This window comes from Culex pipiens, unplaced genomic scaffold (assembly GCF_016801865.2).
Source record: "Culex pipiens pallens isolate TS unplaced genomic scaffold, TS_CPP_V2 Cpp_Un0009, whole genome shotgun sequence".
NCBI lineage: Eukaryota > Metazoa > Arthropoda > Insecta > Diptera > Culicidae > Culex > Culex pipiens.
Window position 1 is genome coordinate 132343 of NW_026292826.1, and position 15757 is coordinate 148099.

The 15757-nt window shown below is 34.1% G+C and overlaps 1 protein-coding gene across 1 annotated transcript; it reads left to right on the forward strand.

Moving 5' to 3' along the window:
• Nucleotides 1-4837: 4837 nt before the first annotated feature.
• LOC120424576 (interaptin-like) lies at nt 4838-11709 on the forward strand. Its single transcript, XM_039588742.2, has 2 exons — nt 4838-6810; nt 11410-11709. The coding sequence occupies exons 1-2, from the start codon at nt 4990-4992 to the stop codon at nt 11443-11445; spliced, it is 1857 nt and encodes a 618-aa protein (XP_039444676.1). The 5' UTR covers nt 4838-4989; the 3' UTR covers nt 11446-11709.
• The last annotated feature ends 4048 nt before the right edge of the window (nt 11710-15757 follow it).

A 15757-nucleotide genomic window follows, 5' to 3' on the forward strand; every position in this document is an offset into this window, starting at 1 on the left:
AGATTACGAGGAGGCATATTTCATTCAACCCCGGCCGGCCATTAAAGCTCGATGTTGTTCTCTGATTTCGAATCACATCTGCTGATGTGTTGCGTTTTCTGTAGACGATGAATCACTGTTCGTGGCTGGCATGGCGTATGCAATTCATCGAGTCGTGTAACAACGTTTTCAATGGTCGAAGCGAAGAAAATTCCTCAGACGAGAGCCTACGCACCAGCATTGCTGTGTGAAAAGCCAGAGGAAAAATCGTTGACCATTGAAGATGTCATATTAAAAAAAGTTGTAATTCTAAAAAAGATCTATCCAATTCTGAAAATTAATACCTCTGAATATTATAAAAATTGGTCAGGCAAATTTGCTAGACATCACACATTACAAAAAAAAAAACAATTTAGTCCCATTTACTTTGTTACGTCCCTTTTAACTGTAATGCTATACTGTGGACACATTTTCAACTTGGTGTTGGTAAAATCATTTTGAAAATTTCACCTGAGTCAAACCTCTTGCCGGTGCTCTGTTTGTGGGGGGAGAGTTTTATATTGCGTATGCGGAATCTGGTGCCAACTTGCGTGGTCGCCGGCTTCGAGGAAGATGATTTCTAGATTAAATTTTCAAAACAACCTATCCCTCATGGGTTTCCTATGCAGATAGGACCTTTTGAAAATTTAATCTAGATTTCATTGAACATTGAGTGCAAATGATGTGAGTTGGTATGAAATCAAATATGTAATAGCAAAAATCTATTTTATAGGCACTTGTAAAACAACATTTTACGCTCAAGAAAGGTGATTTAAAAAGGTATTTTTAGGCCTCATACTAAATTAATTTAAGTTTTTCATAATATTTCAATGCTATTTTTTTAATGATTGGTATTTCACTAATCCAAGAAAAAATGTTTCAAACACTTTTTAAAAATCGACAAAAAGATTTGTTAATTCTATTCTCAGTATAAACATTTGCAAAAAATAATTTTGTCAAATTTCCGTAAAAACAAACTCAACAAAGCATCGCATTTTTTTTAAATTTATAGGCATTGAAAAAAATTAACTACTCTAAAATGTAGTGAAAATCTACAAATTGGATGGAGTAAGGAGCGAGTGCTTAACATGCAAAATATACGAGAATTTCCCCTACTCACTACTCAGTATTCACTGGTTTCAATATTTTTACAACCAAAACATAATTAACAGACACAAATATCATATTTTTTTCAATTTTGGGAAGACTGGGACAAAATATAAAAAAAATCCCAGGATTCGAGAATTCCCGGTTTTTTTTTTAAATCATGGGAATTTCGTCCCGAAAATCCCGGGTTGGACGCACTATCCATATTTTTTCAGTTTTCTAACTTTATTTGAAATAACTCAAAATCCATCATAAAAGAAGCTTATAAAGTAAATAAAATTCGATATTCAGATTTTTAATTCAATTTTATGAAAAAAAAAATGTTAATCATGCGAATAGTTTCGAAATTATCGTGAGTTCAACTAGGAAGTGACAATAATATAAACTGAGATATTGCACTTAAAAAAATGAAGAGTCATTTTCGGTTGCAAACTTGATTATTCATCTTAAAATCAGTTTTAAAATTTGTTTGGCACATGGTTTGGCAAACAAATCTCTGAAAACAGGGATTTGAAAAAAAAAATCGGTACCAGATTTTGCTCTATTCTTAATTCCAGCAAAAAAAAAAAATCTTGTTTAATCCCTTAACGGGTTACATACATGTAAATCGTCAAAAATGTCAGAGATTGGTATGAGCACACAATTCAACTTTTTTTTAAATCTTTTTGCAGGGTATTAAAATGTACATTTTTATCTATTAACAAAATAATTATAAAGATATTTGAATGTACTATTGCTGAGATAAAGCTATTTTAAGTTAGCAGTTTCAAAAAACGGGTGTCACGATACCTCAACACTGCTTTGACCAAATAGGCTCAAAATTTTGGTGAAGTGTTGAGGTTAAACTGGTCCTGTGTGCCAATTTTCAATAACTTAATTTTAAAAAAGATAAACATATTTTTGTGTTTTTCATATAAAAAATCGTCAGTTTTTGATTTTTGTATTTTTAAAAAATCTTAAATTCAAAATCGGTCTTCGTCATGCACACGGAATTTGTCTTGGGAGTTTTCACCTCAAATTTTTTGCCAATTTGGTCCATCCCATCTCCAAATATCGTGGCACCCGTAAATCAACTCGACAATTAGAGAAAAAAGTTCACAAAGTTTGACAGTTTGCTTTGCGCATAGCAAAGTTGTGAACTTAAATCGTCTCTTAGTTCAGTTACGAAATATCTTCATGAAACTTTCAGGAGTGATTGAAAATCATCTTTTTAGTGAATTTTCTGTAATATGATTTTTTTTTTAATTTTCTACATGTATGTTACCCCTTAAACCATAAAAAATTAAAATAAAATGTATTTTTGGAAATCAAGTTCTGAAATAATTTATAAACTGGATTTTTTACGTTTACCGTAAACCGGGGTGCAATTGATAGGATTTCAATTTGTTTATGGAATATTTTCCAGCTGGTCAGGTTAGTCTCAAGAACAAACAAAACAAACAGGTCCATGCTATATTTTTGGGATAAGGTTTTTTCAACAGCGTTTAAAAAAAATATTGCGTTGAGAATTCTTATTTAGAATTCCGGGGTGACTATGAATAGTTTTTTTTTAGTTTTAATCATATAAAAGTGTTAAAATTTTATGTTTATGTTTACGTCAAATGTCAAATCAATGTTTTAATAAAAAGTACCTAGTTTATAAGCTTTTTAACAAAAAATTAAGAAATAAAGTTAATTTGGTTAAAAACTCAGAATTCTGAAAAATTCTTTAAAACCTGTTTGTTTTCAAAAATATCGATTTTTATTTAAAACTTAATTCGAAGCACAAATCAAAAGATTCCACATTTTTTTGTTATTTGTTCTACTAAATTCAAGATTTTTTCGAATTGTGATTCAGAAATACATAAAATTTATTATTTACAATCTAATTGCATCTTCTCCCAGAGAAAAAAAATGTAAAAACATTCCTAAAATACCTTCCGTTTTCCGATTCAACCATATTGTTAATGAGGAAATCAAAACACTTTGAGAATATTAAAATATTCCTTTTCATCATTTTTTTTTAAATTATAGTTAGGCCGTTGCAAATGTTTTTTAAAGTTTATGTCGCCCCCCCCCCCCTTCATATTTGGTCTGAAAAATCAGGGGGCAAAAAAAATATTTTTCCAAAAGACTTCAAAATTTTTTAGAAAATAGAAGTCTAATCAACTGAAAACAATCTAAAATGCATTTTTTTTGCATTGATAATCATATTTAGCATGCATTTTTAAACAAGCCCAATTGGTTAAAAATGCTTAGAAATTTTATGAAATTCCAGTGCACAGCACAGCAAAAAAATTATTTTTCGCAAAAAATAAAATTTTCGTCAATGCTTAGATATTTTGGAAACTAATGATGGCAAAACAACTGGACAGGTGTATAAAGCATTTTAAAACACTTTTTTCATTAAAATGTTGAAACCATGGCTCGTAATTTCAATTTTTATATTTTTTTTTATTTCTTTGCCCCCCCCCCCCCCCTCGACTTTGGTCATAGACGAGGGACATAAACTTTGAAAAATATTTGCAACGGCCTTAACTTAATATTTCAATAAGAAATTCTCATAAATTTTGGAAGGCCTCAAAATTTTATTTGAATTCCTTCTTGAAATATATTGAATACTTCTCTACCACGGGCAGCACAGTTCAGTTTCGTACGCATTCAATTTTTAATCTCTATTTTGTGGAAAAATCTCAAACCTTTTAAAGTCCCCGATTTACGGTGCCAATTTTTTTTGCATATCATATATATATCACATATACTTTGCCGAAGAAACCAAATCAATCGGAGCATCCCTTCTCATGATACAATTTTGTGAATATTTACAAGCTCATCGCAAAATTCTGTAGATCCTTGTATGGACTAATAATGCAAAATTGCTTGTTTTGACATGAATAAAGTTTCATCCGAATAAGATAATAAAAAAAATCAGGTAAAGAATTCTTGTAAAAATTGCTCTTTGTTTTAATATAAATATTTTCAACTTAAATTCCTTTTTTTAAATTCAATTTAAATTTCATTTGTGTATTTTTAAATAGATATTATTATTCAAAATAAGCTTAAATTTTCACCCACAGTCCCACGCCCTAAGTCACCATCTGAGAAATTACAAACTGGGCACAAACTTAGCAAGAAAAACACTGCCGCCACCGGTCCAACTCAACTACGCTAGCCGGCTGACGACAGCCACCGACTCAACAAACAAGAGCACAAGAAGAGTGTGCGCGCCGCCGAGTGATCACAGTCCGCAATGCCGGCAAGAACATGCGAAATCCTACAAGTCTCGCGACCAGTCGACGCATCCACTCTGGTACCGAAAGGTGTCCAAAAATAGAGTCCTCCACAGAGCGTGATCGCGCGTTCGCGGGAAAATTTATTGAGGCATATTTCTCAACAACCACAGTGTCTCTCTTAGATTGCGCTCTCTCTCTCTCGTGAAATTCGTCACGCACGATCTCGTGACATGGTTGTAGCTGAGCACTGGAAATGCCGGCACGAATCTACCTCGTTGCAATGGGGTTTGGCCCTGATCACGATCGCTCACCGCGATCGCGAATCTCAAATTTTGTGAATTTCACGAAAATGTCTTAGTCCGTAGGTGTCTGCCGTTCGAGTTGGATCGTTGCGTGAATTTTCCCAACCTCAGAGAAAGATATTTTGAAATTTTTGCCTTTGGGTGTGTTGGTGCGAGAGAAAAGAAAAGAATTTCAGGAAGGAATTTGCGCGTGTGTACTGCTCACGCCGGTGTTGGTGCGAGACTTCGAGAGCGTCGTGAAGAAGGAAAAATTTTCACGTTGCCGCAGAGCGGCAGTGAATTTCGTGCGGAAAAGGCATTTCTGGGAATCGATCGCGCGGGAGTGAAGTTTTCTGGCAAAAGTGAGCAAAATGTCGGACCTCGAGGAAATCGGTGACATGAGCAATTTCGATGCCTGGCTGGAGAAGGACTTCCTGAGCAAGATTAGCCGGCTGGAGACGGAGTGCGAGGACGCGCGGGAAAAGATCAAAACGCTGGACAAGGATCTGCGCAAGAAGACGATCGAGTGTGACATTTTGAGGGCGAAGGTGGGTAAGCTGGAGACGGTTCCGTCGAACAATGCGGCGTCCAACGAGAAGATCGAGAACCTGGAGAAGGAGCTGAAGCGGAAGACGATGGAGCTGGACATTTTGCGGTCGAAGTTGTCGAACTCCGAGACTAAAACAGAGGGATCGAACGATCTGGTGGAGCGGGTGAAGCAGCTGGAGAAGGAGCTGAAGAAGCGAATCATCGAGAACGGTATTCTGCGCGGAAAGCTTACGGACATTGAGACGGAACCGCCCACACCGGAAGCGCAGGAAAAGCTCGACGAGCTGGTGCGGGGTCTGCAGCGAACCGAGAGTGTGGTGATGAAGGAGAAGATCAAGGAGTTGGAGGGAGACCACGAGGTTTCGGAGCGAACGGGCGAACTCGAGCGGGAGCTCAAGAAGAAGAGCATCGAGAGTGACATCCTGCGGTCGAAGCTGAAGCAGTTTGAGAACTCTCCCGGTTCGAACACGGACTCGAACGATCGGATTAGGGAGTTGGAGAAGCAGGTGCGGAAGTACCAGATTGAGGCTGATATCCTGAGGGGCAAGGTCACCTCGATGGAGAGCGACGCAGCCAATCGGGATGAGGATGAGTCAAACGATAAAATCGAGGAGCTGGAGAAGGGACTGCAGCGAAGCACCACCGAAGGAAACATGCTACGGGCCAAGATGAGGATGTTTGAGACTGACGCTACGGCTGCCCACGATTCGAGCAGCGAGAAGATCGAGGAGCTGAAACGTGGACTGAAGAAAAGCACAACCGAGAGCCACATCTTGCGCTCGAAGCTGTCCGAGATGGAGAACAAGCAGACCGCAAGCGGTGCCAGCTCGTACAAAATCGAAAACCTCGAGCAGGAGCTCAAGAAGAAGGTCATCGAGAATGACATTCTGCGATCGAAGGTCGAACAGCTGGAGCGAGTTCCGCTGGCGGACAGCCCCGCAAACGCCAAGGTCGAAGAGCTCCAGAAAGAGGTGCGCAAGCTGAAGATCGAGAATGACATACTGCGATCGAAGCTGAACACAGCGGAAGAGGAACCGAGCGATTCGCAGGAATCCACCGATCGCATCTCCGAGCTGGAGAACTCGCTCAAGAAGCGCTCCATCGAGACTGACATTCTGCGGGCCAAGGTCGTCCAGCTGGAGTGCGAACTATCCCCAAGCAAAAACTTCAACGAGCGCATCGAAGACCTCGAAAGCGAGATGAAGAAGAAGCTGCTCGAGAACGACATCCTCAAGTCCAAAGTCTCCCAGCTGGAAAGCGAGGTACTCAAGCACCAGTTCGAAGGAAACAAGAAGGGTGAAACCCAAGAAATTAAGAAGCTCAAAGAAAAGCACGAGGAGGTGCTCACCAAGGCGAAGGAACTGCTCTTCGAGCGCACCAAAACCGTCAAAACGCAAGAGATGCAAATCAAAGCGCTCCAGAACCAGATCGAAAACATCAAGGAGGTCGTCACCATCACCAAGGACATGCTGAACATCCGGAACATGGAGCACGAGCAGCTGCAGACGCGCTTCGAGAACATCGACACCCGGATGCAAGCGGAGCGGGAACAGCAAACGCTGCTGGAGAAAAAGCTGGCGGCCTCGCTCAAAGCGTACAACGATCTGAAGGACGAGTACACGAAGCAGGTGGAACTGTTCAAGGTTAGTTCGGCTGTCAGCCAGAAGCTGCATGCGTGTCGTTTTGTCTGAAGACCCCCAACCGTGCGCGTTTGTTCACGACACATCCGGAAATGACCCAAAATGACCGAGAATGGACGCAACTACTGACGTGAGGGGGATGACACTCGCTTGTTTATCTTTTTATTTGACTTTTACACACGATTGAAAATGGGCGCAAAATTGGCGGGGAAGGTTCATGGCTTGCTTCAAGCTTGCTCGCTCTGTGAAGAGCAGTTTCGGTCAATTGAAGAGGGGTGGAGTGAAAGTATGTGTGTGGTGATCTTCGAAATAATGACACGGTGATGGTGACCGCGTTAAAAAGTACTTCCGGGAAAATGGATCGAATTGGATGTGAACGTGGGAGGTGTGTTTTTTTTTCGTGGAGGTGTTGAGGCGTGTTTTTTTTTGTATTTTTGATGGTTGCAATTATTTTTAATGGAGGTTGCATCGAATGGGAAAACGAACCTGTTTATGCGCATGGGTTGAAAAACATTTCAAATTGCTCACCTGAAAAGAGAAAAAAGAAAATAGACTGTTAAAAAATGAATCTCGTTTATGTTGATCATTTTGAACATGACGTTATTGTTTTATTCTTGTCTTGATTATACGGATTTTTGGATTATTTAAATATGTTGAATGAGATCGATTTTTATTTTGTAATTTTGTCCAGACTCCAGTTTCGATTATCCGAAGTTCGATTATCCGAAGGTTTGTATAGGACTTCGGATAATCGAATCACGAACATAAAAAATTGTTTTCGTATTTTTTTGTTTTCTTGTTTTTAACATAACATTTGAGGTTTACGACCCCATTTTAGTCAAATTTAAGTTTATAAATGCCTATTAAAAATAAAATGCATTTTTTTAATATTGCATCACGGCCATTTTGGCCGCCATCTTGGATTTAAAAATTCAAAATCATTTTAGCGTAGTTCAGAAGTCATGCTAAAGCTTGACAATCAAAAATTAGAAAACGAAAAAAAAATATTTTTTTTCATGATTCGATTATCCGAAGTGATTTTTTCCAAGGCCTTAGTATAATCGAGTCTGGACTGTAAAGCTAATACATATTTATTTTCAAAGGTTTTCTTTTCCCTGCTCTTCAAAATTATATTAGAAAATCAGGGACCAAAAACATTTTCAATTTTTTTATTTCAAAAGCTGCAAACAATCAATTATTAAGAAATATGTTCTAACGTTTATTTGAGTATTTTAAATAAAAAATGCACAGATATTAGATATTTAACAAAATTTATTATTTCAACACCGATCAAAAAAATTAGTTCCACTCTTTTAAAAAATCTATTAAATTTATTAACATTTTGACAGCATTTAGTTTTGAAAATTCGACATTAAATTTTAAATAAATTTTGAGAAAACAAAACACTTTACAATGTAAAACTAATCATTTAATAAATTCTTGGATGTTTTTAAAGAATTTTATATATGGACTTATTTTTAATAATTTTGATCATTATATTTGAGTGTTTTTGGTTCTGTGAAAATACATTTTCATTTATTCAAAATAGTGTAAATACAATATTAATTTTGCTATTCCTTGTTCAATCAACAACCATTCCATTGAGACATTTTGAGACAAAACAAACAAAATATTTTTTCAGGCGACCCCAAATATGCTGAATATAATAAACGCAGGAAAATCTATTTCAAATGATGTTAGATTTGAAGGTGCACTATTGCATTATTTTTCCATTTCTTTTTTTCAAAACATATTTTAGTCTTTGTTAAACGATTTACGATTAAAAGTAAGCAGTCTTTACCAAATTTTATGATACTTTCGAAAAAATATTTTAAATTTGTTGGAATCAACACTAACATTTCAAAAGAGCGAGAAATGTTAGTCTCAATTTCAAAATTTTCAAAAAAAAAAAAAATCTTTAGGGTATCCTAAAATTTCACAAATTTTGGAAGAGACTTAAAAAATTAAAATTTTCTTGTTTCTTTTCTTCTATGCACCCCTAAGGCAATTGCATTCAAAATTTTCTGATCTTTTCGAAAAAAAAATATTTTTTGGGATTTCAGGATTGGAAAATTAAAGACACTATTTAAAAAAAATGCTACATCTTGAAAACGGTACTTTTATAAAAAAAATCTGTTGAGAACATTTCGACAGTAAATTTGATTTTACATTAAAAACTGAAGTCAAACATTTTTTTGACTAAAATTTCTTTTTTTTTCAAAAAAAAAAACATTTAAAAAAATTATAACTCGGCGGCAACATTTTTGTCCAAACTTCTTTATGGCTCAAAGGTTGCGGTTTTTGTCTCCTTAAACATATAAAAAAAAATTAAAGCATACGGATTTTTGGTTAATTATGTTTTTGTGATGAAAAGTTAACTTAAAAATCTATAAAACAAGCTTTTCTGTGAATAATTCTCATCAATACCTTTAACTTTTCTGAAGAAACCAAATCGATCAGAAAATTCCTTCAAAAATTACAGATTTTCGAATATTTACGTACCATTATTGAATTGACAGCTGTCTATATTGTATTGAAACTTATATAGGTGATCAAATGACACAAAATGGGTTCTTTCATGAACATGGAATGTCATGAACGTTTGTTCACGATTTTGAGTACTAATTTTTCTCTGTGTAGTTAAAAAATGAACAATAATATCAATAAGTAATGGATCAATTGAAGTAATCAAGTTAATTTGCATAATTTTTATACTGAATTTCAGACTACCAAAGTCATCCCAAATTTTAAAGTCTCAATTTACATATACAATTACAAGGTTTAGTGATTTTTCACGCTTGAAAATTGCAAATTTCACGGGGACCTCAATTTCGAAACACAAAATTTCACGCAAATTTCGCGGAACGTGAAAAAGTTAAACAAACTTTCAAAATCTTATGTTTAAATTACAAAAACTACTTTTTATGCTTTATTATATATTATTCTTCAATAAAATACAAAATATTCACTAAATTTGAACGTAACAAAAAAAATCCTCCTAATTTTCAGAAAGTTTCAACCTGGTTTATGGATGAGCTCTATATATTTTTTGAAACAAAATGTAGGGCATACGTATTCTCAATTACTGAACTGCTTAACTGCTTAAAAGTTTTCGCTTATTTGCTTCTGTTTTATCATTTAACATGTTATTAAATTTCATATCAAAGCAAGATTTCACAATCTTGTTCAGCCAATACGAGTAAAATAATTTGAATTTTCTGCGACATTTAGCACATATTTTTTTTATTAAGTTTTCATCTCACTTATTAAAAACTAAATTAAAAACCATTGGCAAAAATAATGTAATTTGTAACGAAGTCGAAATTTTTAAGAACAGAAAACATTAAAACAAAGTATTTTTAACTTTCACGGGAATCATCCACTCAAATAAGCAAATATCGTTAAAATTAAACAGGACTCAGAAAAAAATCTGAAATGTTTTAAAAGTTCTAAAGACATACTCTTCATTTTATTTTTTTAATTTTATTTTTATTTTATTTTTTTTTCTGTTTCAAATAAAATAGGAGGTAAAATTTTTATTGCAGTGAATGAAGATATTACTAAATTTAGTTAATTTCTAAAAGAAACTGAAAAAACTGAACAATTCTTCAAATGCTTTTCAATTGAAATCTAATAAATTTACTTTATTAGCCTTTATGGACGACATATTTATTATGTTGTTATTTAACTAAATGATGAGAGTTAATTGATAAATTTCACGATTGTTCCACACAAACATAAAATTCCACGGGATTTCGCGGAAAAAGCCAAATTTCGCGGATTTCACGCTGTCCGCGAAATCGTGAAATTTCACTAACCCTAACAATTACAATATAAGTATTTTAAAAGAATTAATTGATTTGTTTTCATTTCCATGTGCTATGTGAAGAATCAAATTCGATGCATTTCAAAGCACCAAACCAATATAATTTTTTGAGAAAAGCGCAAGATAAAAACTGCACCCGAAAACACACCACACACCAAACATTCCATGAAGGACTATCCCCTTCGAATGCCACATCCAGCTTTTACTACAAACTACTACCTCCGCACAACGGTTCAATTGATTTTCCGGTGATGTTTTCTTGCTCCCTTTGCCCATCGTTTCGCACTATATATAAAACACGTTCAGCAGGTCAGGATTCAATCCACTTCTACTGCTGAGTTGCCGGGAAAAAAAAACTTTGTGTTTCAAAATTAGATCCCCCGATTCCCGTTGCTTCTTGCTTCACACGGGAGGAGGAGTTCGAGCGCTGCTGCAACTTGTTTCTTCATTTCTACACCACTTTTAATCATTGGAGTAGCAACTCACTCGCCCACCGACTGCTTCGTACTTAAAAATAGGTCAATCCCGTTTTCCACTGTTTCTTCTCTCTTATTTTGTCTTATTGTTCCAATGCTTTTCCTTTGCCCGCCCGGTTTTTTCCCGTCGCTTTTGTTTCGTGCCGTTCTTTTCTTCTTCGTTGTTCTTACTTTTTTATACTCTTATTATTTAAGCATCTTTTTTACTCTCATTTGTTACTGAAAAAAAAAACTATAACACTCTATCGCTTTATATCTCTTTTTTTTTTCTTTTTCATTCTCTGTTTCGCTCTTTCACAGACGGTGCAACTAGCTGGCTCGAAACAAAAGAAATAGGTGGTAGACTCCTGCTCCTCCTTCCCCTTCCAGGAGAGGAAAGTTGGGCCAAGAGTTTTCCTCTCACCCCCCACCCCACGTTGTATTCTACAAGCACTAAAACTGATGCACATTTTCTCTAAATTCACGCACACTAACACAGAGAAGACCCAGCTTACGAAATATACGTTATGTAGTTGGACGGAACAGGACCGGGAAGATGACGAGAAGAAGACACATTCTGACTTTTCCAACCATTTCCATCCTCTTTTCTTCTCCGCTCCTCACCACTTCAAAAAAAAAAAAAAAAAGTCGCACAAATCGTTGTGTTTATTTATCTCCCCCCCCCCCCCCCCCCTCGCAAACCACCTAATAATCACACGTGTAACCATAACCCAACTCGTTTTTCTTGGAGTGAGCTGAAAACTGCCGGTGTTGATTAGAAACTAGACAGTGAGGTAATGATCATCAACTTTAATGTTTGTGTTTTGTGTGTGTTACTGTTTCAATCTCTGGAATTTTCTGTTTCCTTTCTTCCCTAACATTTTCCTCCCCGGTAACCTAATTAGTAGGATGCGTGATTGTGTGTGTGTGCTTTGTTTACATTTTGATCTCAAATCACGAGCGTCGAGGCATGTCATACATTCTCGCAGCTGGGATGGAGGGAGGGAATTAGTACAGTATTGTGACCAATAAAAATAGAATGAAGATTTTTCAATCAGCAATTTTCATTTTTTTCTCGGTAACCAAAAAACATCAAAAATAAATTCATTTTTTTATATTATATATATTGATATGATGAATTTTTATAATACTTAAAGTCATATTATTATCTATAGTTGAGTAGTTCTCTAGTTTTTTGCAAATTTTATCGTGATTTTCAATTTGTATTTTTTGGATTTGAATGAAATTTTGTCCATACATTACCTATGCCTAAAAAGGAATTTTGTATCTATAGTTATTCCGTACAAGTCTCCATACAATTTTGGGGACTGGCCATTCAAAATTTCTGTAATTTATGAAATGTTGTAACTAGAGTACGGATTTTCTGATTGATTTGATGTGTCTAGCAAAAACATTTCGAAAAAATTGGTACACGCTATTTACAAAATTCCGGAAATTTAATTTATCCATTTTGGCCGTTGCAAATATTTTTCAAAGTTTATGTCGCTCCCCCTACAAAATCATCCAAATAAATCAGGAGGCATTTTTTTTCAAAAACTAAAAAAATGTAATGGAAATAGACGCTGAAAACAATTTAAAATGTATTTTCCTGCAATGAAAATTATTTTAAGCATATTTGAGATTGTTTATAAATATTTGAATTAATTTGAAAAATCCAATGTACAGTACAGCAAAAAGTTTTTATTCGCGAAAAAAAAAATATTTTGAAAATGAATGATTACAATTCAACTGGGCAGGTGTATTTGCATAAAAAAAAAATTCATTCAAATGTTGAAAACATGGCTTGTAATATTTTTTTTTATATTTTTTTTTTCTTGCCCTCCTCCCTCAGCCTCAGTCAGAGTCGAGGGACATAAACTTCAAAAAATGTTGGTTAAATTGAAAAAAAAAAAAATTAGATTTTTTTTATACGCTTTAGGAAACTATATATATATATATAAATATATATATATATATATATATATATATATATATATATATATATATATATATACAGCAATTCCCCACGAAAACAGCATGATTCGAAAAAAAAGTTCTCCGATCGGGCTCAAAATTTTTTTGGGGGATCCTTGGCCGAAATAATTAGACCCGTATTTTTTTGTTTGGCCATTACGGTGACCTACGCCGTGTTAGGGTGGTCCCAAATAGCCAAGCTGAAATTTTGAAGTTATCGCAGTTTTAGTGAAAAAAAAGCCGATTTTTCCCAGTTTTCGTCATTTTCCAATTTTTGCGCGTGGCGCGTCGAAAAACACAGTTTTTATTTTCAAAAAATCGTATCTCAGAGTATCGAAAACATAACTTCACCATTTTTTGATATGTTATGTGAAATTTTCCGAGGAATCCGATAAAAATATTTTCAGACATAGGCTCTTTGGTCCCGAGACCTTCAAAACAGCATTTTAAGTTTTCATATGACCTTTTCAAATGTTAAGCTAGATTTTCGAAACTTCTTACTATTTTTCCCAAATAGCCAAACAAATCACCTTTCTTTTGCGTCTAGGACAGCTAAAATCGGATGAAATGGCGCGGAGATATAATTTTTTGAAAAAAGTGGTTTTTGCGAAAAATGACGAAAATTGCCATTTTTCGGACCACCCTAACACGGCGTAGGTCACCCTAATGACCAAACAAAAAAATACGGGTCTAATTATTTCGGCCAAGGAACCCCCAGAAAAATGTTGAGCCCGATCGGAGAACTTTTTTTTCGAATCATGCTGTTTTCGTGGGGAATTGCTGTATATACATCTTTTGAACCATAGTGCATAATCAGCAAATTCTTATTCCAGAGTTCCGCTCTTAAAAAAAAGGTTTTTGAAAAAAATTCCAAAAGTAGGTACCGTAAACTGGGGTGACATTAATAGCCCGGGGTGACTTTGATAGGTTTTTCAAATGCCCGTCAAATTAATAGCGAAACATTTTTTGAGTATTTTGAGTATGTAAGCATTAAGGGATAGCCTATTATCGAACATATATGCAAAAATGTGACTGTTACATTGGATGTATCAAAATTAGCGGCCAAATCAAATTTCTATCAATGTCACCCCGGGCTATCAAAGTCACCCCAGTTTACGGTAGGTCAAAACATGTCAAGCTAATAATTTTAAAAACTAAATAAAATTTGCATTCAAGAAGTACTTAACCGATTTCTTTTATAAATTTCTCCGTTTTAGAAATACAGTCACTTTTAAGTTATAGTTTTTGGAAATTGTAATATTTTTTTCCAAAGACATCATGAAGAAAAGCCACACCTAAAAAATGTTTTTTGAGGTGCTGAGAAAATTTCCTAATTTTTTTTATCTGAGACTTCAAAAATCGAACAACTAGTCTCTGAGATGCACCTACACAATAAATTCGAATCGATAAAAATTAGTATTTCTAAGTGTCACCTAATAAGCTGGTATTTTTAACTGACGATATCTCGATTTGGTTTGATTTTAATGTTTAAATAATGAAACTTTTGTAAAATAAATAGACCTTTTAAATAAAAATTACCTTAAAATTTTCAAAATCGGTCGCAAATATGTTAGGAGCAAAATTATAAATTTGTAGACCTTTTCATAAGTTTCGCTAAATGTAAAAATTTTTAAATTATTTTCATTGAAAAGGTCTCAAAATTTCTTAAAAGTTTCATTTTTTAACATTTAAAATCGAACAAATAGTTTCTGAGACATAGTCAATGAAAATTTACAAGCTAGTAACACTTAGAAAAACAATTTTTCTTTGATTCGAATTTTTTGTGAGGCTGAATATCAGAAACTAACAGTCTGATTTGCAAAGATAAAAATATGTAAGAATTTTCCTATTTTTATTCAAAAAAGCTTCATAAATTGTTTAAAAAATTAAAAATGTTGAAATTTTCGAAAAATATATTACTTTCAGGTGATGAAATATATAAATTTGTAACTTGAATATTCACCAATAAAACTGAATTGAAACCGTTTATAATATTATGAATATTCTAATTTAATTATATTTCTTAAATCCTTTTTATAAAAAAGGCAACCATTGGCTTAATTCAATTTTTATCCAATTTCTTTAATTGTGGTCTTTCTTTTTCTTTGTGAAAAAGATAATCAAAGGAACCTAACATTAAAAGATTTTGACGTCTTTATTATTCTTATCAGATAGAAAGAAAATAACATTGACATAGGAAAACAAGTTTTGAAAAAGTTACTTTTTGTATTTCTTTTTGTTTCGTCAACAACTTTGTAGAACATTGTTTCACTCTAAAAAATAACCATGCAGTGTAAAAAAAAACAATTAATATTAAAATGAAAAATTTTGTTAAAAAAGAAAAAAAATACAATTCTGGGTTAATGCAGATTCGAAAATTAAAGTTTAAAAAACCTTGTACAGCAGAAACAACTGGAGAATATCATGCACCAATATTGCAAGAAGGCTTGAATTAGTTTAAAAGGATTCACTTAAAAGATGATGCCATAGTAAAAATAAGTATAAGTTTTGGGCCTTTTCCGAAAATTACATAAAGATTGAAGAAAATAACTTTTTTTTTATTAAAAACAATGTGGCTTATAGAATATGATATTTGTTTTTGCTTTTTTTAAAGTGTGAACCAACTTTTTTAGGGTTCATGATTTTGTTTCAAGTCACCAAAAACCTCCATCGAAGAGATAACCACTTCCCCCCC

Excerpts from the sequence above, each read along its gene's own strand:
- LOC120424576 (XM_039588742.2), top strand. The coding sequence starts at position 4,990 with ATGTCGGACCTCGAGGAAATCGGTGACATGAGCAATTTCGATGCCTGG. Across the intron at positions 6,811-11,409 it reads AGCAGGTGGAACTGTTCAAG|ACGGTGCAACTAGCTGGCTC; the intron begins GTTAGTTCGGCT and ends GCTCTTTCACAG.